At 49.8% G+C, this 22,738-nt stretch overlaps 2 protein-coding genes across 7 annotated transcripts in view; one reads left to right on the forward strand and one right to left on the reverse strand.

Annotated features, from left to right (window-relative positions):
- The first annotated feature begins 270 nt into the window (after positions 1-270).
- OXER1 (oxoeicosanoid receptor 1) lies at positions 271-4,169 on the forward strand. Its single transcript, XM_030800372.1, has one exon. It carries the CDS (start codon positions 2,474-2,476, stop codon positions 3,743-3,745), a length of 1,272 nt encoding a protein of 423 aa, XP_030656232.1. The 5' UTR covers positions 271-2,473; the 3' UTR covers positions 3,746-4,169.
- Positions 4,170-9,002: 4,833 nt separating this feature from the next.
- Positions 9,003-22,738, reverse strand: part of MTA3 (metastasis associated 1 family member 3) — a 271,716-nt gene continuing 257,980 nt past the window's right edge. For 2 of the 6 annotated variants that reach the window (XM_030799376.1, XM_030799379.1), the window contains exon 17: positions 9,003-12,558. In XM_030799376.1, the coding sequence (XP_030655236.1) occupies positions 12,533-12,558 (26 nt within the window). In that variant the 3' untranslated portion in view covers positions 9,003-12,532. Of the gene's footprint in view, positions 12,559-13,004; positions 14,465-22,738 lie in introns of those variants that run through there. The other 4 variants (XR_004026930.1, XM_030799375.1, XM_004091472.3 and 1 more) reach the window with 4 other exon arrangements.

Genomic DNA, 22,738 nt, shown 5'->3' on the forward strand with positions numbered 1-22,738 from the left:
TCACTGTGTATGTGACTTGATCCACACATGCTCCATGCCTGGTCCTGGGAGCACAGCTAATGTCATCTCTCCACTTCCTTCTCTGTTCTCATTTATTCTTTTTACTTTTTTTTTTTTTTTTGAAACAGGATCTCACTCTGTCACCCAGGCTGGAGTGCAGTGGTGCGATCACAGCTCACTGCAGCCTTGACTCTCCTGGCTCAAGTGATTCTCCCACCTCAGCCTTCTGAGTAGCTGGGACTACAGGCATGCACCACCATACCCTGTTAATTTTTTTTTCTTTTTTGTAGAGATAGGGATTTCGCCATGTTGCCCAGTCTGTCTTTTTACATAACTTTAAAAGACTAGCATCTGTTGAGTTTTTTTCCAATAACAGAAGTCATCTGTGCTAACTATAGAAAACCCAGAAATACACAAAACCCCCCACCCAGAGCTAACCACTGTTAATACCTAAAGACTATTGTCAGCCTGGAGAGGGGCATGAAGTTGTACCAGGAGCTCAGCAGTATTGGTGGGGGTGTCTGGCCTTATGCCCCCTGCCCTCCCCTGTCATGCACAGGTGCCATGTTCAAAGACTCCAGAGGGCCCCCTGAGCCTGCTGTGGGTGTCTAGGGATGCTGGAGGCCTCAGAGGCACCAGTAGGCAGAGACAAGAATGTGGAACCTGCAGCAGGCACAGCTCAGTTTCCTGGGACTTCCGTGATAAGTCAATGAGGGCATGCACATGAGAGTGACAGATCTGGACAGAAGAGGTCCCTGCGTGGACTCAAAGCTTCCTCTAGAAAAGAACACTTGAGCCATGTCTCCCCCATCCCCAGCCCAGTGGCTCACTGCCTTCCTACACTCCACTGGGAGCAGAGAAGGACCTGCCTTTGCTGAAAAGGCTACTGGCCCTGAGAGACATCGGGACCTTCACCCTCCTCTTCACCCCTAAGTGCTTTCCTCTCCTGCAAGCAAAGAAAAAACACCATCAGGCTCCTCCAAACACAAATGGTCCAGGATGGGCGCGGGCAGAGGCTCCGCGCGGCTTGTTCCTGGCCTGTAGCAATGCACTGCTCCATGCAGGACCTGAGAAGAGGACACAGAATGTTCCAGGGAGGACCCAGGTCAGAATACAGTTAGCCATGAGGAGAAGAGTTTACTCTCGTACGCAGGGCAAGCCTAATCCAGAGAGAAAGTCGTGAAAATTAGATCTGTTTTTGTGAACTCTCGCTCTGTCCCAAGGAATCCCCTAGAAGTTTTTACATAAATTATCTCATTTTATCCTCACAACTCTCCGAGAAGGTGGTAGTGCCTGATTTTACAGATCAGGCTCAGAGAGGTTTGGAAATAGGGCAGCTCTGTTTCCAACCCAGGCCTGTCTGCATATGAAGCTTAGGCTGGGCCTCACCACCGTGCTTCTCCCAGGGATGTTTGCCCTCAGCCTTGACAAAATGGGAGCCCAGGGCAGCCAAGAGAGGCCATGGGCCACTGTGCCTGCGACACAGAGGCCAGGCCACACATGGCAGACTGCTGACCCCAGCCAGTTGGCAGTGATGGGGTCAGGCCCTGGAGCCTGGAACCACCGCCTCCTTGGCCCTGCTGTCCTGGGTTATCAGGAGCCTGAAGCCCTCATCTCCACCCACAGGACCAGCCCATGGGCTCATGAGAATACCTCACCATGGGACACCTGGACTTGTACCTTGTCTGGAGATAGCCCCAGCCTCCCACTCCCTATTCCACAGTGAATGCTAATGGGGGCGGGGAGTGGAGTGGACAAGGAGCCATGGGGAGACACAGACAGGGAAAAATCAGGATTGTTCTATTTGCGGGAGAAGCCCCCAGGTCCCCATGCCATGGCAGTAGAAATTTGGCAGGGGCATCCCCTGCCCATGGGGCCTATTCACCATGTACCTGGACTTGGGACCATCACAGACTTCGGAACCATCAGGAATCTGGGAGCAACTGAAAGCTGAACTACAGTGGGCTTTCAGACACACAGCAGGCTGGCGGAGCACAAATAGGACTGGTTCCCTCCAGGCCACCAGCAGGGCAGTGGAGGTCTTCACTGACTCCCTGCCTACCTCTCAGGACAATGTCCTGTTGGCTCCACAGTCCCTGAAGCCAGAGCTGGTGGGGGCAGGGAGGCAGCCACCAGCCTCTATATGTAGTGGAGAAGGGGGAGTCCAGGGAGGGCTGCATGATCCTGAGAGCCACAGGTCACAGGCCTGCAAATACTCTCCCCCACCTCACCCGGCTGGACTTTCCTCCCACTTCAGGGTTTCTCTGGGCTTTCATCTTGCCACTGCTGAGCCCTGCTTCCTCCTCTACCAGTGGCACAACCCCCAGGCTGGGCTCAGAGACCTCATGTGGTCGGATCACTCAGTACCCTGAGGCGGAGGGAAGGAGGGAGGGCTGCAGGGTTCCCCTTGGCCTGCAAACAGGAACACAGGGTGTTTCTCAGTGGCTGCGAGAATGCTGATGAAAACCCCAGGATGTTGTGTCACCGTGGTGGCCAGCTGATAGTGCCAATCATCCCACTTTGCCCTGAGCATTCCTGCAGGGGTAGAAGACTCCAGAACCTTCTCTCAGGTCCATGGCCCAAGCAGCCCATGGAACTTCATAACCTGAGCTCTCCCTCTCCCTCTCTCTCCTCCTCTGTTCTCCCTCCCTCCTTCCCTCCCTCACCCACCTCCGCTCCCTCTGCTTTTACCACTGTGGGGGGATACTCTGGAGGGCCCTGCCATCCCACCTCTTCCTCGTTGGTGTCTGCCTTCCTGGCACCGATCTTGGCCCTGGAGTTTGTCCTGGGCCTGGTGGGGAACAGCTTGGCCCTCTTCATCTTCTGCATCCACACGCGGCCCTGGACCTCCAACACGGTGTTCCTGGTCAGCCTGGTGGCTGCTGACTTCCTCCTGATCAGCAACCTGCCCCTCCGCGTGGACTACTACCTCCTCCATGAGACCTGGCGCTTTGGGGCTGCTGCCTGCAAAGTCAACCTCTTCATGCTGTCCACCAACCGCACGGCCAGCGTCGTCTTCCTCACAGCCATCGCGCTCAACCGCTACCTGAAGGTGGTGCAGCCCCACCACGTGCTGAGCCGTGCTTCTGTGGGGGCAGCTGCCCGGGTGGCCGGGGGACTCTGGGTGGGCATCCTGTTCCTCAACGGGCACCTGCTCCTGAGCACCTTCTCCGGCCCCTCCTGCCTCAGCTACAGGGTGGGCACGAAGCCCTCGGCCTCGCTCCGCTGGCACCAGGCACTGTACCTGCTGGAGTTCTTCCTGCCACTGGCGCTCATCCTCTTCGCCATCGTGAGCATTGGGCTCACCATCCGGAACCGTGGCCTGGGCGGGCAGGCAGGCCCGCAGAGGGCCATGCGCGTGCTGGCCATGGTGGTAGCCGTCTACACCATCTGCTTCCTGCCCAGCATCATCTTTGGCATGGCTTCCATGGTGGCCTTCTGGCTGTCCGCCTGCCGCTCCCTGGACCTCTGCACACAGCTCTTCCATGGCTCCCTGGCCTTCACCTACCTCAACAGCGTCCTGGACCCCGTGCTCTACTGCTTCTCTAGCCCCAACTTCCTCCACCAGAGCCGGGCCTTGCTGGGCCTCACGCGGGGCTGGCAGGGCCCAGTGAGCGACGAGAGCTCCTACCAACCCTCCAGGCAGTGGCGCCACCGGGAGGCCTCTAGGAAGGTGGAGGCCATAGGGAAGCTGAAAGTGCAGGGCGACGTCTCTCTGGAAAAGGAAGGCTCCTCCCAGGGCTGAGGGCCAGCTGCAGGGCTACAGTGCTGTGGGGGTAAGGGCTGCCACGCTCTGGCCTGGAGGGATAAGGCCAGCACACGATGTCTCAACCAACTGGAGAAGGGATGGCAGCAGACCAGGGGCCAGGCCAAAGCACTGGCAGGACTCAGGTGGGTGGCAGGGAGAGAAACCCGCCTAGGCCTCTCAGTGTGTCCAGGATGGCATTCCCAGAATGCAGGGGAGAGCAGGATGCTGGGTGGAGACAGGCAAGGCACCGTGGGCACGCCAGCTCAGACAGAGGCCTGCACAGCTGCAGGGGACAGAGGCCAATCACTGTCACAGCAAAGTCGCCTTAGAAATTGGACAGCTGCATGTTCTGTGCTCTCCAGTTTGTCCGTTCCAATATTAATAAATTTCCCTTTTAAATATATTTATTTGCAAGACCAAATACCTGTCTTTAATTCTAACCTGGGGCTGTCAGTAGGCGTCAAAGTGAGCGCCCCAAGGCGAAGGGAAACTTGGGAGAGAGTGGGGAAGCCATCCCGCAGCCCCCTCCCAGGGGGCACTGTCCTTCCCAGAACTTCTGGGAAGCCCTGGCATGTCCTGAAAGGCAGAACTGCTTTCCTGGGTGAGGGCCTCAGGCAGGCCACCAGGGCTCCAGGCCCTCGGGTACAGAGTTTGATGCTGGGGACCTAACATCCCTCCCCAGTTCCCTTAATCCACTTAGCCCAGCCCTCTCATATCATGGACAGGATGCACCCCAGCTACTAAAGTCGTCAGGAATAGAAGTGAAAGCCCAGGAGTGTCACACACAGACCAGGAGGGTGGCATCAAGGGTCCGTGTGGATGCTGAGGAGGGAGCCAGAGAAAAAGTATCAGGCAGAGGGAGGTGGGCCTGGGAAGGATGGGCAGGTGAGTACCAGACCCCGCCTCCACCGTGTATCTCCAGCCCACTTCCCTGTTCTGAAAATCTACCTGCTGCACTCAGAAACCAACCAAGGTACTGGGGTGCCACCTGGGCCCCCTCCAGGATTGCTCTTCTGTCTCTCGGCTCCCCATGGGCCCCTCTTGCCCCCTCAACTCCTACTGCTCCCTTTTACTCCCTGGAGCCACGCCTAAGGGGTCCCTGCTTCTCCACGCCCTCTGTCACCACAGGGAAGGGAGTCCAAGCCTGGGCAGGGCCACCTCAGCCTGAGTCAGGTCTTTTAGGAAAGGCCCACACTCTCCTGGAGGGTGGAGACTGAGCAGCTCCTTCAGGCGGATCCCCACCTGGGGCGCCAACACTTGCTGCCAGCTTAACACCAGGCACCTTTCCTCTGGTACCATCTCTGCCCCTGAATGTGCCCACCTGGGCTCAGGGCAGCTCCACGGGCCATTTCCTCAATCTCCTCTTCCCTGGACCCTTCTCCTACCAACTCCTCCCTCAAGTCCTCCCACCTCTCCCAGCACCTGCGCTCACTCCTTCATGACCTGATGGAAGGGAAATGGGCAGATACTCCCATGGTTCACAGGCATGTCTGCAGTCCTGTCTTTTCCCATCAAGGGAGGGAGCAGAGGCTGCCCTTGAGGAGTTCCTGGGTAGATGCTGGTCGCAGGGTTCAGGCCCGCACTCCTAACCTGCCCCGGATTCTCCTTGCCCCCTATCTTGACCCTGAGGACTGCTCCCTCGCTGACAGGCTGGGTCACACCACCCTTCCCCACCTTTCCGTCATTAGCAAGGCCTTCTCTAAAGGGGGCTGGGTGCTCCCTCACGAAGCAGGCTTCAGGCTGCCCCCACATGGAGGTAGGACTGACTCCCTGGTCCAAACCATGGCCCCAGCCCACTGTACCCTTCTCTGGACTTAGTTCTCTATCTGTGAATAGGAATAGTGATCCTGGCCCTTGCCCAGCTCCAGGGGCTGGAGATGGGAGTAACTATATGCCCAGAGCACTTGGTGAGGAAGGCAGTTATTATGTGGAGCAGGGAGGGGAGAAGGAAGAAGAGTGGGAAGAGAAAGAAAATAGTGTTTAAGTGCAGGGTTTCCTAGAGATGGAGTAGTACCCATGGTGGTATAATGGGAGCTGGGGGCAGGCGGAGACCCCATTTCCTACATTTGAGTTCTAAACGGCATTTTGGTCCCGGGGACAGGCTGCACTATCCAGTGTGAATTTTGGGCAGCATCTTCCACCCTTTTTTCTCTTCTTTCTCCTAACATAACCTGCTGCCACCCTGAGAGAGGATCAGATGGCATGCATTACCTTCCTCCAGGGACTCCTGAGCAGGGGGCAAGGAGGTAGGGCTGGGTGACAGGCCAGCAGCCACTAACTTGCCAGTGTTTACTGGGCACCTGCCGTGGGCCAGACACTGAGCTACAAAGGCAGACAACTGTACTCTCACCTTGAGCCCCCCAGGCTAAGCCGGGGAGAGACAGACCTGCAAATGGAACCAGTGCAATGCAACCCAGTGCAGGCCAGGGTCTTTTAGGTGGTGATGCACCCTGAGAGCAGAGGCTCGAAGAGTTGACTCTGCCTGGGCTGTCAGGTAAGTGATGCACATATGTTGGATCTCAGAGGATGAGGAAGGAGAGAAGAGAATGGCATCCCTGGCACTGGAAGAGCATGGCCAGGGCATGCAGCTGTGAGAAGACTCAGCGTGCAGGGGTGTGGGGAGGAGATCACTGAGGCAAGAGAGGAGGAGGCCTACCACAGAGCTAGGGGACAGGCGGGAAAGGCAGGAAGGACCAGATCCAGAAGGGCCCTAGTGCCAAGCCCAGGAGTCTTGGTTGATCCTGCAGACAGTATGGCAGGAGAGGGGTGTGTGCACGAGGTTGTTAAGTGGAAGATGATGATTGGTTTGCATTTTCATCAGTTACTCTGGCAAGAGCATGAGGGTAGGGACGTGGGAGATGACCTATGTAGGAAATGTCTGTATTCCAAGCAAAGGCCTGAAGAAAGGCAGCAGCAGAGACCACAGAGGGTCCAGATGGGGAGGCTGTGTGGGTGACACACTGAGGATGCAGGTGGTGGAGCAGGTTTGGAGGTAAAACAAGTTATAGGGGCTTGGAAGATACCCAGGCAAACATGTACAGTAGCACACTTCGGACTGGAGATAGAAGCAAGGGTCTTCCACTCACCAGGGCTATGGGAAAGAATGTGGTCATCTGGTGAGAATGAAGAGAATCAAGAACCATCCTTTAAAAAAATCCCTGCAAGTAAGGGACACATGTAGGAAAACCCAGTGAAATGCTCAGAAAAAAAAAAAAAAAAAGAACATCTTTAGGAAAAAAACAGGACTGCAGAAGAAAAGAAGTCAAGACAATCTTCACCCAAGTAAAGAGATTGCCCATTAAAAAGGACAGAATCAAGCCATCTTTTTTTTTTTTTTTTTTTTTTTTTGAGACGGAGTCTCGCTCTGTCCCCCAGGCTGGAGTGCAGTGGCGCAATCTCTGCTCACTGCAAGCTCCGTCTCCCGGGTTCACACCATTCTCCTGCCTCAGCCTCCCAAGTAGCTAGGACTACAGGTGCCCGCCATCACGCCCAGCTAATTTTTTGTACATTTAGTAGAGACGGGGTTTCACCATGTTAGCCAGGATGGTCTCGATCTCCTGACCTCGTGATCCACCCGCCTCGGCCTCCCAAAGTGCTGGGATTACAGGTGTGAGCCACCGTGCCAGGCCCAAGCCATCTTTTATGAAGGTAAAAGCCAAACATAAAATACCCAGACAGTCTGCAAAGTGCCTCCTGCAGGAACAGAGCATCATGCAAGAACAGGGTATTTTCAAAAGTGTTTCCTAATTACATATTGAAGAGAGTTGATCTGAAAACTAGTGTCCGTGTCTGACACTGTCTGGTCAATTAACACCCTGGATGGACAACCTGGATTAACAATGCATTGTCTGGGTCTGTTTTTTAAAAGCTTTTCAAAAAGTGATAGGTTGTCACTGTATGAAATTTAATAATATGCAAAACATGCTCTCTATCATTTATGGATTCATACATATGCATTAATTGTATAAAATCATGTATGGGATGATAAACACTAAATTAAAGAGAGTACTTACTGCTGAGATGGAGGAAAATGGGAAGTGGCACACAGGTGACTTACTACTAGATCTGAAATTATCTTTGTAAAAAAAAATCTGAAAAAACGACTATGAGTGACATCTGCATGTTACTTAGCATTGCTTTGGGTAAAGAATAAAGGGATCAGTGTAATGAATGAAGAAAATTCATATGGCTACAACAGCTTCAAATGCTCAAGAAAGCTCAAAGAGGATGACTTAAGAATAGCATTGGATTTAACAATTAGAAGGTGATTAAATGTGACTTTATTGACAGCAATTTCAGTGAGTGGATGGGGGTGGGGGCAGAACGGAAGCCATAAAGTGCTATAATGGGTTGAGGAATTAATGAGATTTGAAGTAATGGAGACAACTCTTCCCCCTTCAACAAATGTGCCAGTAAAAGGAGAGAAGATAATAGCTTTAGATGAAACTAAGCAGAGGACAGATGTTTTGGTGGTTTGACTGTTCTGTTATTTGGTGGATTAGATGAAGAGATTTTTAAATACAGGAGGAGAAGGGAGAAAAGAAAAATATTGGTGAGGAGGGGAATGATGATGGGGACTGGAATGTACCAGGCCTTATTCTAAGCATTTTACACATATTAATTTTTTTAGTCCTGATGAAGGAGATTCCATTATTATCCCATTTTATAGATGGAAACACTAAGGCACACAGAGGTTGAATAATTTGCCCAAGCTCATCCAGCTAGTAAGTGGCAGTCTGGCCTGAGTCAGGACCCTATTGCAAGGCCCTAAGGGGGTGGAAGGATGAATCCAGCTCATGGGTGGCAGAAGGGTCTGTCTCCAGAAGATAGAAGGATGCCTCTTTGAGCTGGAGCAATGGCACTATTTCAGCAGGTCTGCTGTGCCCCAGCTGCACTGAGACTCTCAGAGGCCTTTCCCCAGGGTCTGCATCTTCTTCTGCTATCTCATAAGCCACATCCTGCGGACATGGAAGTTTCACAAGGCCAGGTCACCCCAGTAGGAGGCCTTTGACCCTGTGCTCCCAGGCCTGGAGGTATGAGGTGTAATAGGCAGCCCTTTTCCCGTGAACTGCCCTGCTGTGGCCAGTGCTGGGTTGTGGGGATGGGTGCTGGGGTGGGCCTGGCCTATTACCTCCCCAGGACCCTCGGAGCTCAAGGTTCTGAAACAAGGACCACCTGATGCTGGGCCTAGGAGTGCGTGCACACAGTCTTACACCTGAGCCACCATCCTAGTAAAGAACAGCATAAGACCAGGCAAAATTTCCAGGAATTTATTGGAAACACAATACAAATTGGTTAGTAGATGGCATCTCCTTACAGACAGACAATCCACACTGTGGTATCATGCTCAGAACTAATTATCCTGGGGAAACACTCATGAGCACGGGTGTGTGCCCTGGCGTAGCTTCCCTGGCAGGGAAAATCAGAGACACAGTGCAGAGGAACAGGAGGGGTGGACAGAAAACTGGGACATGGCCTTCCTGGGGGGAATGGTGAGGAGGGGCTGCTAACTGAGTAAATTCCCCCAAAGGAAAACAGGGACAACCGTAAAGAATAAAGGCTTCCCCCTCCCTCCCCAAAGCCATTTCCTCTCTAGGCAGAGTAAAACAGAATCTCCAAACACCCACAGGGCAGCTCCTCCGCCTCCCCTCGCCAGGGACTTAGGACAGCAGTAGCGCATGAACACCAGGCTCAGACGTGACACCGAGTGCATTGAGGCCACGCACAGCCCCACCTGCTTGCCCTCAGCCCCCTGCTCTGCTCTGCTCTGAGTGGCAGAGGACTGACCTGGTGGGTCACCTGTCCCAGGCTCCCAGGGCAGCTGCTTCCTGGGTTTCACTATTGTGAGGCATCTGCAGGACTCTGGAGGCCAAGAGGAGGGGAGAGGCTGGGGCCCCCTCTCTCCACCTGGGGAAATGTTTCTGACAAGAACCACGGCTTCTCAAGGCTCCAGCCCCCACCAGACAGGTCCACGGTGTGGCAGGTCCCCCAGTGGCCTTGGCCCCAGGCTCTGGTGACGCGCCCTCCCCTGGTGCCCAGCCAGTCTCAGGATGGGGGCAGCTTGCTGTTGTTGTTCCCCACCTCTGGGTTGCCCCTCACTCCCGTTTTGCCTCTCAGCTTTTCTTGTTTTGTGTTAAACAAATCTCTGGATGAAAACCCCCATTTGAAATCCATTTTCCTGGGTGAGCCCTGAGCGACGGAAACTGGGCTGTGCACAAGGGGAATTGTGAAGGGCAGACTGAAGCCTTCCGGCAACACCCTCCAGGTGGCCCTCCTCTCTTGCGCACCTTTAAGAAGTGAAGGGTGGGCAGGCAATGACTGAGCCAGAGGGGGAGATGCCCTGCAGAGCCTGTGTCCTCACCCCAGGGGCATGTCTGCTGGGGGCTGAGCAGACAGTCTCTGAATGTCCACCCATGTGCTCACTGAACCACAGTGACATGCCACTGACACACAGCAGCAACACTGTGGCCCCAGAAAGGGAGGGGGTGGCTGGGAAACCCTCTCAGCACCAAATGCTTCCAACGGTAAAGGCACAGACTAGAGCGCCTTGGCATCCTTCCTCCACTGCCTGGGGGATTCTGTCAGAACGAGGGGGCAGTTTCCAGAGACAAAGGAAGAGCATGAAGTCTCAGTCAGCATCATCCTCCTAGGATGACTGGACTGCAGAACCACGAGCTTTACTTACAAGAGGAAGGAAAAGCCTGCTCGGCACACATAGCTTGAACAAGCTGCGCTTTTCCCAAAGCCAAATGTCAACTGGGTAGATAGGAGGGGCCTCCCTTCTCCTGCTTCAGACCTGGCCTAACTCCTGTCTCCAAATCTCTTGGGGCTGGGTGAGAGGGCCTCTCCCAAAAGGCAGAGAAAATGAAGCTGGCAGCTGAGTCACGGGCAGCTAATTGTTTCCAGAATCTGCAGTCACCACTTAATAGGGGTAAAGAAAGAAAGTGAAAGGGTGAGGGAATCATTTCCCCTTCTACGTCCAAGTACGGCAATAAATCCAGAGCAGGGTACAGACAGACAGCTTTCCTGTGTCTTTTTCTTTAGGGAAGAAACATCCCACCTGATGCGGCACCTCCTTCCAGGTCTTTGCTGAAGGGACCCCTCAGTGGGAACCCTGAGGAGAACCCCTGCCTGCCACCTCCACCCATCTCACCAAATGCTTCTGACACAGGCCCCACCCTCAGGGCCCCAAGCCAAGACCCAGTACAACTCCAAGAGTGGGTGGTGGTGGAGACGTCCCATGCTCGCCCTTGCAGAAGCCTAAGATGAGAACCAACTCCTCCTCAGAAAAGAAGCTGAGACGCCTGCAAAACCACCCTCCACCTCACACAGCACGCTCTCTCTGCCAAGCGGAGCCCAGCCTCCGAGGACACAGACATCTAGAGCATCATTATCCTTACCGCGTTACCTCGTTCTTCCCAGGGGGTCAATTCAGTTGTAGCCACTCTGTCTCGCAACAACTTGGCTATTTGGGCCTCTCGTATCTGCCATCCAGCTGCCTCCTAGTAACCCCAGAGATGGCTGGGAGGTCAGATTCCAGTTGTCTTTCATGGGACTGTGACCCTGTGCCTGCAAACAGAGGGCAGGGGAGTTGCCAGCCTCACATCTGCTCAGGGAGCTCATTGGGCACTGAGCTATTCCTATCCTTGCAGCTGCCAGCACAAGTAGCACAGCTACTCAGCACAGCTGAGTGGCCAACTGTGATGCCACCAAGGGCTGGTGCCGAGGGCAGGTGGGAAACGCGAAGAGCCCAAGCCAGAGGAGCAGGCAGGTCCCCCGGGGCCTAGGTCACACGTGCTCACAGGATGTTGTGCTGGAGGGGTGGGGGTCATGGGGTTGGCTACACAGACTCATACCCACAAACACAGTTCTCTCACTCCACACCTCTAGGCCAAACAGAGTCTGTCTGCTTAAAATGAAACTAGGTCATTTGTGACCTGCTGTAGGACCCACCTGGCAGCAGTTCTTCATCAGCTGGTTTGGCTGCAAGGGAACAGGGCAGTAAGCAAACGGCTTGTCACAGTGATACACACGCTTGGCACTTTTAACAACTGCTCTTGCTGGAGCTGTCTGTGACCAAGCAGAGCCAGGCAGAACACCAGCTTCTCTGCAACCACAAAACACAGGCTTATCTTTTGTCAGAACCTCGGGTAATTCTGTTCCTCGGAGGAGTAGGAGGGAGGGTCACATATAGGAATGCAGAGGGTAAACAGATTGCCCCATTTCAAAAAAACAAGTATGAAGCCTATCGAGAGAAAGCTGAGTGACGGTAACAGCAAGGACAGGGAATACCACGAACCTCACAAACACTGGCGCATTTCTTAAGAAAAATCCATTCAGAAAGATGCCGTGGCCCTCCTGTACATATTTAGTAACTATACAGCATAAGACGGAGCTGAGCGGACACATGCAGGGCGGCAGCGGCTCTGAGCTCGCAGCAGCCCCACTGCCAAGCGGCTGCTGTTGCTGGGTGGGGCGCAGGGCGCTGCAGAAGGGAGGAGGTGGAGGGGTTCCCTCAGCCCCTCAATTCTCAGCAGGTCTCGCTCCGTAATAGCGAGGTCTCTGACAAGAAAGCGAGGTGCTGCTGATCCACACGTGGAGACACAGGATTTGGAACGTGCACTCCCACAGTTCCTTCCCCGCCCCATTGCGTCTCCATGGATGCACGCAGAGGTCTCCCACTGAAATGTACTGGGAGTGGGGCTGCCTTCTTCCCAGGCACGACTGTGAACATCAGCAGGACAGTGCAGCAAGTCTTGGATTGTAGAATGAATCAGGGAAAGCTCAGTCTGACACACAGCACGTGAGTTCTAGAAAAGGGAAGTAACAGTGTGAAGGTTAAACAAGTCCTGACGGTGGAGGCGGGATGAAAGGGAGGATGGACTCAGCCCTCCCAACATCACAACCTTCAGGGAAAGGAGGTTCAGCAGTAGGTCAAAGAAAATCTCATGACTAGGCCAGGTGTGGTGGCTCATGCCCATAATCCCAGCACTTTGAGAGGCCAAGGCTGGTGGATGGCTTGAGGCCAGAAGTTCAAGACAGTCTGGACAACATAGCATCACTCTGTCTCTACAAAAATAAAAATAAAAAGTTAGCCGGGTGTGGTGGTGCATGCCTGTAGTCCCAGCTACTCAGGAGGCTGAGGTGGGAGGATTGCTTGAGCCCACAAAGCCAAGGCTGCAATGAGCTGTGATCGCACCATGGCACTCCAGCCCAGGCGACAGAGCAAGACTCTGAAAAAAAAAAAAGGCTCACAATGTAATTTAACGCTGGATCAAAGGGAAAGTTTAATTAAGGCCAATAAAATATATAATTGATACTGAAGGTTGGAAAGATCTTAAAAGCTGGGTTTCGAATAGGCGGGTTTAGTGGTCACTGGAGAGGTGCTACAGTACACCAGGCAAGAGAAGAGACTCATGGAACTTTTCTGACGGATACTAAGGAATAGGGAACACAGTTGGCTGGGAGGAGGCACGATCTCATCTGAGCTCATCACAATTAATCATAATGATGTGGGCACCCAGAGGCTATGAACACATTTCTTGTAGGAGGGGAGTGAACCTCACTCTCCCACAGTGTCAGGAACTATTCCTATGCCCCTCACTCCCACCCTCTCCACTTCCCCGAAAACCTTCAACTCTGACCATCTGGAGACTACAGCAGAGACAAGTAAATGAAAAAGCAGAAGTGGCCTGCAAACCACATCACCACCATGTTGTATTACTTAGAAAGTTGTGAAAGCTTTTACTTAGTTATTAGGAAAGTGGCTAGGAGGGAAGTGGGGTTGTTTGCTGAGAAGGGATAAGATGCTCAGATATTCTCTGCCCCAGGCACACCACCCTGCAGCCAGGAAAGGACCCAGCAATGCTCACCTTCACAGCCTCAGAGCATGCCGAGGAAGGGCTGCAGGATGGAGCAGAGCTGTGTCTTCACTTCATGAGCTTTTCTAGGATAGGGAAGATACCTGTACCCAGCTTGGTATTTGCTTGGTATTTGATATGACCTCAGCAAGTATGTGTTAAATAAAGGCCCAGATAAATTCAGTTTAGGAATCAGGCTAACCTTGCTTTATTGAACATACTGTAGGTTATGTAACTACCTTATTTAACCTTCAGCAGAATCTTGGGAGTGTCAGAAAGGTTAAGAACTTGCTCAAGATCATAATAAGTAAGCTGAGGAGTCAAGATTTGAATGTAGATCTTAATTTGTGTCAAGTTTTTCCTACTACACCAAGCTGCTCATTCTCCATCCAGCCCAGTGTTCTGCTAACAGCCCAGTAAGACCATCCTGACCTCCTCAGTGTCTAAATGGAAGGTTATGTAAGTGTCAGCGTCTCCTAGGAGCCACTCTCTCTTTTTGTATTTAGTGGAGCAGGAGCTCTGTCATTCATCTGTCTAAACCCTTATGGAATTAAACCACCTATCAAAAGAGCTGCTTTTAATAGTTTCCCAAGTTTCTAGCCTGCCATGGTAAATTGTGCTTTTATTTGTGCCAAACTTGCCTGCTGCAGTTTCAGAAACAACCCTCTCCTCCTAGCATCTCAGGTTCTGGTGCCCAGGCTCCAATCTGCCTTCTCCACCCTGGCCACGGTTTTCAATTGAGACAGACCACCTCTCTGTATTCTGGGCTGAAGAATCCCAGTACTTACCACCTGCCCTTATAAGGTTATCACTTCACTCTCCTCTGCTCAGAGCTTCCCCAGATCCTCTGCATTTCCTTGAAGCAGGAACAAGAGAGCCAGATACAGAGACTCAGCACAGTAGCACAGGTAGAGAGCCCCAGGGAAAGGTCTATATCAATTCTCGGTCTCCTTCCTAGACCATGATGTAGTCCAAATCATTTCTGTTTTTGTTTATTTATTCTCAAATGTATTAACCTATATTTGCCACTTTGGTATGTACTCACCCTGACTGACAGGCACTTATTTGTTTTTTTTGTTTTTTTTGTGTTTTTTGTTTGTTTGGTTTTTTTTTGCAAAATTTTCCCTAATGGTTTGACTACTCAGAAGTAGTTGAAGTCCATGGACTTGGAGATTTTGCACTTAAATCAACCAATCCAATGAAAGCAACCTAGCCAGCTAGCTGCTGGCTTCTGAGTTAGTTTCCTTCCCTTCTGAAAATCAGAGAAGAAACCACAGAATTTTAGAGGCTGGAAAGCAGATAAATGAGTGATAACAGACTATGCACTCAAGACAGACAGACTTGAAGGTTCAGTGTGGAAAGCTGAGGACCCAATTTGTCCAGAGAACCCCAAAGGCTCATGAAATGACACCAGGTACCTCTGGAAGTAGGGGAGGGGACTGAAGCAAGGAAGAGGAGTTAAAGGCTCTTTGAGAAGCAGCTGGATCCCAAGAAGCTCTCCCGACTCCATACCACCAGGCAACTGTCTACGTCCCACCAGTCGAGACATTTATTCTCTGAAGAGGACAAAACCGTTTCAGGCCTAGGGGACACTAGGCACTATGCACAGCTAAGGACAAGGCTACAATTCTAACATAGAGAGATCAAGTGAACCTATGTCTACTGAATGGTGAGCCTCCAGCCTTCTTCCCATGATGCTCTCAGAATGCAGGTAACAAACCTTTATCCTCTGGGGAACAGATAGGAAGAAACTTCTCTGGGGAATCTGACAAGCGCATGAGAAAATATCCAAAGAAACGCATTTATCGTCCGAACACCAGGCCAACCTGATCACCCTACAGTGAACTGCACTACAGGTTCTGCCAAGAACAAGCACAGAGCTTTCACTCTGATTTTTAGTCTCCTACTTTCAAACATTATTTGACAACAAAGGTCACCAGGAAAAAAAACAAAAACCCTCTAAAACAGGTGTTAGAGACCAAATAACAAATAATCAACAGAAGAATACAAATTGGAAGAAAGAGAGAGAAGAAATAGAGAAGAATACTTAAAAAACAAAAAACACGGCCGGGCGCGGTGGCTCGCACCTCTAATTCCAGCACTTTGGGAGGCAAAGGCAGGCGGATCACAAGTTCAAGAGATCAAGACCAGCCTGGCCAACATAGTGAAACCCTGTCTCTACTAAAAATACAAAAATTAGCTAGGTGTTATGGTGCGTGCCTGTATCCCAGCTACTCAGGAGGCTGAGGCAGGAGACTCGCCTGAACCCAGGAGACGGAGGTTGCAGTGAGCCAAGATTGTGCCACTGCACTCCAGCCTGGCGACAGAGTGAGACTCCGTCTCAAAAAAAATAAATAAATAAAATAAAAATAAAAAGCCACTATCATTAATATCCTCAGAGAAGAAAAAATACAGTGTCTTTGAAACATAAATAGTATGTTGTTTTTTCTTAACTGAGAGAAACAGGAGGGGAAGCACATAGAAGGACTGAGGAGCTCTGCTTCCTGTCATGGTAGGCTAATTTGACTAACCCTCCAGCCAGTAACAGTGATAAACTCTGGACAAAATATAAAGAACAGGGCCGGGCGCGGTGGCTCACGCCTGTAATCCCAGCACTTTGGGAGGCCGAGACGGGCGGATCACGAGGTCAGGAGATCGAGACCATCCTGGCTAACACGGTGAAACCCCGTCTCTACTAAAAACACAAAAAATTAGCCGGGCGTGTTGGCAGATGCCTGTAGTCCTAGCTACTCGGGAGGCTGAGGCAGGAGAATGGCGTGAACCCGGGAGGCGGAGCTTGCAGTGAGTCGAGATCCCGCCACTGCACTTCAGCCTGGGCGACAGAGCGGGACTCCGTCTCAAAAAAAAAAATAAAATAAAATAAAAAAATAAAGAACAACTGTTTGAGGCCAGGTGTGGTGACTCACGCCTGTAATCCCAGCACTTTGGGAGGCTGAGGTGGGAGGATCACTTGAGGTCAGGAGTTCAAGACCAGCCTGGCCAACACGACGAAACCCTGTCTCTACTAAAACTACAAAAATTAGCCAGGCATGGTGGTGGCCACCCGAAATTCCAGATACTTGGGAGGCTGAGGCAGGAGAACTGCTTGAACCCAGGAGGCGGAGGTTGCAGTGAGCCGAGATCATGCCACTGCACTCCAGCATGGGTGACAGAGCAAGACTCTGTCTCAAAAATACAATAAAATAATTTTTTTAAAAAAGAACAACTGTTTGAAAGTACTAGAGAGCAACCAAAATCGGGTAAAAAATGGAGGGGTTATGAATCTAGAAAAAAGTGAGACAAAGTAAGAAAAAGTGAGACAAGGTGAGAGCCACTCTTAAGTGTCTTTCCCTGTGAGCACGTTCATGCAGTATGAGATGAATATAGCTCAGGCAAAAAGCTACAGTCTACTAGGCTGAGGAACCAGAGGTCAGAGCTTGAGGCAGCCAATGCAGCTGGAAACTGAGGGAGGAGATCCTGCAGAGGAAGGAGACACAGAAGGGGGAGCCCTCAAATCTACATACAAACTCCCCTCACATTACTTGCTTATTTCTGAACTATGCAAGTACAGGGTGAGATTGCCAGGAGCCCGATGGAAAACATCAGCTAGAAGGCTCAAGGAGCCAAGCAGTGACTTCAGGAGCTGTCCAGTGCTGAGAAGACAGAATTTGGAGTTCAACTTCTGTGAAGTTAAAGGGGCCTGGTAAACAACTTGGTCTTTCCATTGAAATCCCATGGGACTAAGAGCAAAATTGAAATAGATGAGGCTTAATAAAGCTTTAAACCAAGCCTCCACAGAATCGAAGTGATCCACCAATGTAACTCCTTGCTAAAACAAAACTTACCACTCTGCGGAGGAAAATAACAGAATCCTGAGTCTTTATAACTCATCATTCACACTGACCCAGTATGCATTTAAAAATAATTGGACTGGCTGGGCGCAGTGAGAAACAAGAAAATGCAACCCATAATCAAAAGAAAAAACAGTCCCTAGATTAATGGATAATTCAGATGTTAGAATTAGCAGATATGGACTTAAAATATTTACTATAAATATGCTAAAGAATCTATAGAAAAAGATGAATATAATGGGTGACAAGGTGGGGAATTTTAGAAGTATAACTAATTGGAAATCTGAAAACTGAAAAATACAAAATCTAAAATGAAAAATGTGTTGGATGGGACTAATAGCAGATTTGATACTATAGAAGAAATAATCAGTGAACTTGACGATAGAACTCTAAAAATCATCCAAAATGACAAATACAGTACACACTGTATGACTCCTTTTATATATAATTCTAGAAAATAGGCTGGGCACGGTGGCTCACGCCTGTAATCCCAACACTTTGGGAGGCTGAGGCAGGCGGATCATGAGGTCAGGAGATGGAGACCATCCTGGCCAACATGGTGAAACCCCGTCTCTACTAAAACACACACACACACACACACACACACACACACACACACACACACACACACAAACTAGCTGGGTGTGATGGCACATGCCTGTAGTCCCAGCTACTCAAGAGGCTGAGGCAGGGGCATCGCTTGAACCCGGGAGGCAGAGGTTGCAGCGAGCCGAGATCACGCCACTGCAACTCCAGCCTAGCGGCAGAGGGAGATTCCATCTCAAAAAAAGCCAAAAAACTAATTCTAGAAAATATAAATGAATCTATAGTGGCAAAAAACACATCAGTGGTCACCTGGGGGTGAGGTGGGGGAGATGGGGAGGGCAGGTGGGAGGATTATAATGGGGTGCAAGAAAACTGTTGGGGGTGATGATTAAGTTTATTATTTTGATTGTGGTGATGGTTTCCTGGTGTATATATTTCAAAACTTATTAAATTGTATATTTTAATAATATATAGTTTACCAAATGACAATGATATCTTAATAAAGCTATTAAAAATGGTAACGAAAAATGGCTTTATAGGTGTGATATAAACAAGCTCTGTGGGAGTTACATAATAACTGGTTATATATTGGTCAAAGAGAGAGATTCTGTTTTCTGAGGCCTGCTCTTGAGGCTTTAAGTGCCCCAACAGTGTAACAAGCACTATGGGCATTATCAGCCAGGAACTTCCATTGCACTTGTTATACTGTTGGGGCACCTTAAAGCTTCAAGAGCAGGCCTCAGAAAACAGAGTCTCTCTCCTTGACCTTCTCCTGCCCCCCTTTCACCTGCTCCTCTTTCTCCCCAAGGCAGACCTTAGAAACCAAAAACATATGCTAGTCTTCCGCACCCCCACCCCTGTGCCTTTCTGTCTTGGAGCTCTGACCTACCTTGTCTTATGTTGGCCAAAAGACCCTCATTTCAGAAGGGATCCTGCCCCACAGGAGGAAGGAATGCTACACAGAGACGTCAAGAAGAATCTGAACAGGGGGCCAGGCACCGTGGCTCACGCCTGTAATCCCAGCACTTTCAGAGGCTGAGGCGGGCGGATCACCTGAGGTCAGAAGTTCGAGACCAGCCTGGCCAACATGGTGAGACCCCATCTCTACTAAAAATGCAAAAATTAGCTGGGCATGGTGGCATGCGCCTGTGATCCCAGCTACTTGGGAGGCTGACAGGAGAATCGCTTGAACCCGGGAGACAGAGGTTGCAGTCAGCTGAGATCACACCACCGCACTCCAGCCTGGGTGACAGAGACTCCATTTCAAAAAAAAGAAAAAAAAAAAACTAGAACCTGAACAGACAAGACTTATTGGGTTTCCCCCTCAGTTTATTTGTATTAGATCATACCCTTTTTGTCCAATCACATTTCTACATGGTTGTTAATCATGCCTACCCAATGAAGTCTCCATAAAAGGCCCCAGCAGGCAGAGTTTGGAGAGCTTCTGGAGAGCTGAATGTGTGAGGTTCCTGGAGGGTGCTCTGCCAAGGAAGGGCATGGAAGGTGCATACCCCTTCTCACATGCCTTGCCCTATGCAACTCTGCTTCTGTATTTGGCGTAATATCCTTCGTAACAGACAGGTAAACATGTTTCTCCTGTTCTAGGATCTACTCTAGCATATTAATTGAACCCAAGGAGGGGGTTGTGGAATTCCTGATTTATAGCCAGTCGGTCGGAATCACAGGAAAAGCAGCCTGGGGCTTGTGACTGGCACTGGAAGTCGGGTGGCAGTCTTGTGGGACTGGGTGAGCCCTCAGTCTATAGGTTCTGACACTCTCCAGGTAGACAGTGTCAGAATTGAATTGGAGGATACTCAGCTTATGTCTGCTGCAAAACTGATTGCTTGCTTGGTGTGTGGGGAAAAGTCCCCACACATTTGGTCACAGAAGTCTTCTGTGCTGATTGCTGTTCAGTGAAAGAATAGAAAAATAAGCAACTGCTCTGAGTGTGTTTTTTTCCCTTTATAGGGCTTTTAAAATCTGTGCTCGAACAACATCTGCTGGCTTTAGAGATGCTGTAAGAATCATTCTATTTCAAGTTTAATAAAACCAGAAAAAAAAGTTTGTTAAAAATACTAAAAACCAGGGAAAAATAAAGAAAACTGGTGTCACCGTATTAAAATCAGACAAAGATTTCAAGACAAGGAGTATTAACAGAGATAAAGAGGACCATTTTGGCCGGGCGCAGTGGCTCACGCCTGTAATCCCAGCACTTTAGGAAGCTGAGGCAGGTGGATCACGAGGTCAGGAGATCGAGACCATCCTGGCTAACATGGTGAAACCCCGTCTCCACCAAAAATACAAAATTTAGCTGGCCATGGTGGCGCGTGGCTGTAATCCCAGCTACTCAGGAAGCTAAGGCAGGAGAATCGCTTGAACCAGGGAGTTGGAGGTTGCAGTGAGCTGAGATTGAGCCACTGCATTCCAGTCTGGTGACAGAGCGAGACTCTGTCTCAAGAAAAAAAAAAAAAAAAAAGAGGACCATTTCAAAAGGACATAAAAATCCTAAATACAATTATACCCAATAACAGAATTTTTTAATACATGAAGCAAAAGTTGACAAATTAAAGGGAGAAACAGATACATCTGGTTGGCACATAAAGTTGAGAAAGTCTCAGCTGGGTGCAGTGGCTCATATGTGTGATCCCAGTACTTTGGGAGGCCAAGGCAGGAGAATGGCTTAAGGCTGGGAAATCGAGACCAGCTTGAGCAACATAGCGAGACCCCCTGCCCCCATCTCTGTAAAAATAAATTTTAAAAACTATTTTTATAAAAGGTTGAGAAAGTCTCCCAGAAAGCAGAATAAAAAGACAGAGATGATAAGCTAGAGAGAAACAATAAGAAAATCAGAGGGCCAGTCCAGGAGGTCCAAACAATATCCTACCCATTTTTTCCTGCTGAATGTTCAGTCCCAGATGACTTAAATGTGGTCAGCCCTATTTTCCCAAACACTTACTCTTGGTCTTGCTCACTGGCTGTCCTAGAGGGGCTCACTCAGTGAAGCTGGAATCAGAACATTACGGAAAGGGTCTTCTTAGGTCTCTTCTTTGGGAATCTCCATCTAACAAAGTTAACTTCAAGTCTGCACCTTGGTTTCACATTAATCATTTTTCATATTCATTTATATGTCATCACTTTTCATATTCATTTATATGTCATCACTTTTCATATTCATTTATATGTAAATAGTTGCTGACAAAAATAAATATCTGGCTGATAGAGGAAAATGCATAGATTCTAACTCAGATGTTTTCTGAGCTTAAAGAGTGCTCAGTCATTTGGAAGGGAAAACAGTGAAATAAACAGTGAGCAGGGCTGAGAAGCTTCAAATGAACCCAGTGGAGGTTTCCAAATCAACTAGACTGTGACAAATTCTTCCATTTCCATTGCCCTGGGGGCTCTGCAGATTCAGAAGGCTTCTCCTCACTTCTTCACGAGGACCTGAACAGATTGCTCAGGGGGATGCCTAAATCAATTGGTTTCTGGGGTTGTTCTTTACTTCCCTGGGGTGTCAAGATACATTACCGTACTGACATCCCAATGGTTTTCTCAGACAGTTATGACTGCTCTTTTGATGGATGAGTCAAACCTCTTCTAAAGTCAAATCCTCTTCTCAGATACCTAATCCCCTCCCTCTGCTGTCTCCTTCCCTTTCCTTTCGCAAACCTCTACTCCTCCTCCCAAAACATGTGAGACCTAGCTCTCGGACCTAGCTCTCAAGTCAGAGCTACACTTTCCTTCCCAGAGGTCACCTTCTATGGGTCACTGAGAATGGGGGGAGGGGGAACAGAGGGTCAGGTTAGTTTAAAAAGATTGTTTACCTGCAGGTAAACAGAGACACTTATTGAAGAGGCAGTGAACCATGGACTGCTGTCACTCTTGTAGGACCTCCATACTGCCGAGAGGGTCTCAAGTCTAGGCCTCTTAGGGGCTCACACACTAGTGCTTCCCTCAGAGACATGACAGAAATACCCTCTGGGAGAAGCTGTGATATTAGTAAACCCAGGAATGGTCCCAGGGGTGGCTAATTTGGCATCCTTCTAGAATATTCTAAAACACTAAGTTGTTGATGACTACTTATGCCTAATGCAATTGGATCTGTCTTCCTCATGGCTTCAGAGGTGGAGAGACCATCTGCTGCCCTCAGACAATGCTTCAGTAGTCCCGAAACCCTCTCAATACATAAGGTACTCTGCTATATTGCTTCCCATTCAGTAACCCTGGGGGCATAATAGTCCTTTATCAAATATTTTTTTGAATCTCAAAGGTTTTAAAAATATATTTAACCAGGTTATGACACTACCCTTTGAGACAAGGAGAGCAGAGGTGAGTTTGGGGACACTCGAGTTCTTCCAGAGACAATGTTTTAAAAGATTTTTTAAAAACTGCAGTCTTTTGAAATGGCATGAGTTTTTGACAGAAGGCAACCTGGGCCTAAGCATGCCTAGGAGTGCCATCAGCTGTCCCTGGCAGTCTATTTTTATTGGAATTTGTGAAGAGAGCAAATGCATTCCCAGAGCTCACTCACTGGTACAATGGCTCTCACCACCACCCATTTCCCAGGATTGGGATGCCAACAGTTAGAACTGTTGAATCACTGATTTCAGACTCAAGTAGTCAGAAGGACAATCTTCACACTCCAGATCATAATATTGTACTTACAGAGCCATCTACATTAGATACCCCCTTCATAGGAGTCTCCAAAATGGTATTACTCAATGCAGAAAATAAGT

This window comes from Nomascus leucogenys, chromosome 19, assembly GCF_006542625.1.
Source record: "Nomascus leucogenys isolate Asia chromosome 19, Asia_NLE_v1, whole genome shotgun sequence".
In the NCBI taxonomy this organism is placed as follows: Eukaryota; Metazoa; Chordata; class Mammalia; order Primates; family Hylobatidae; genus Nomascus; species Nomascus leucogenys.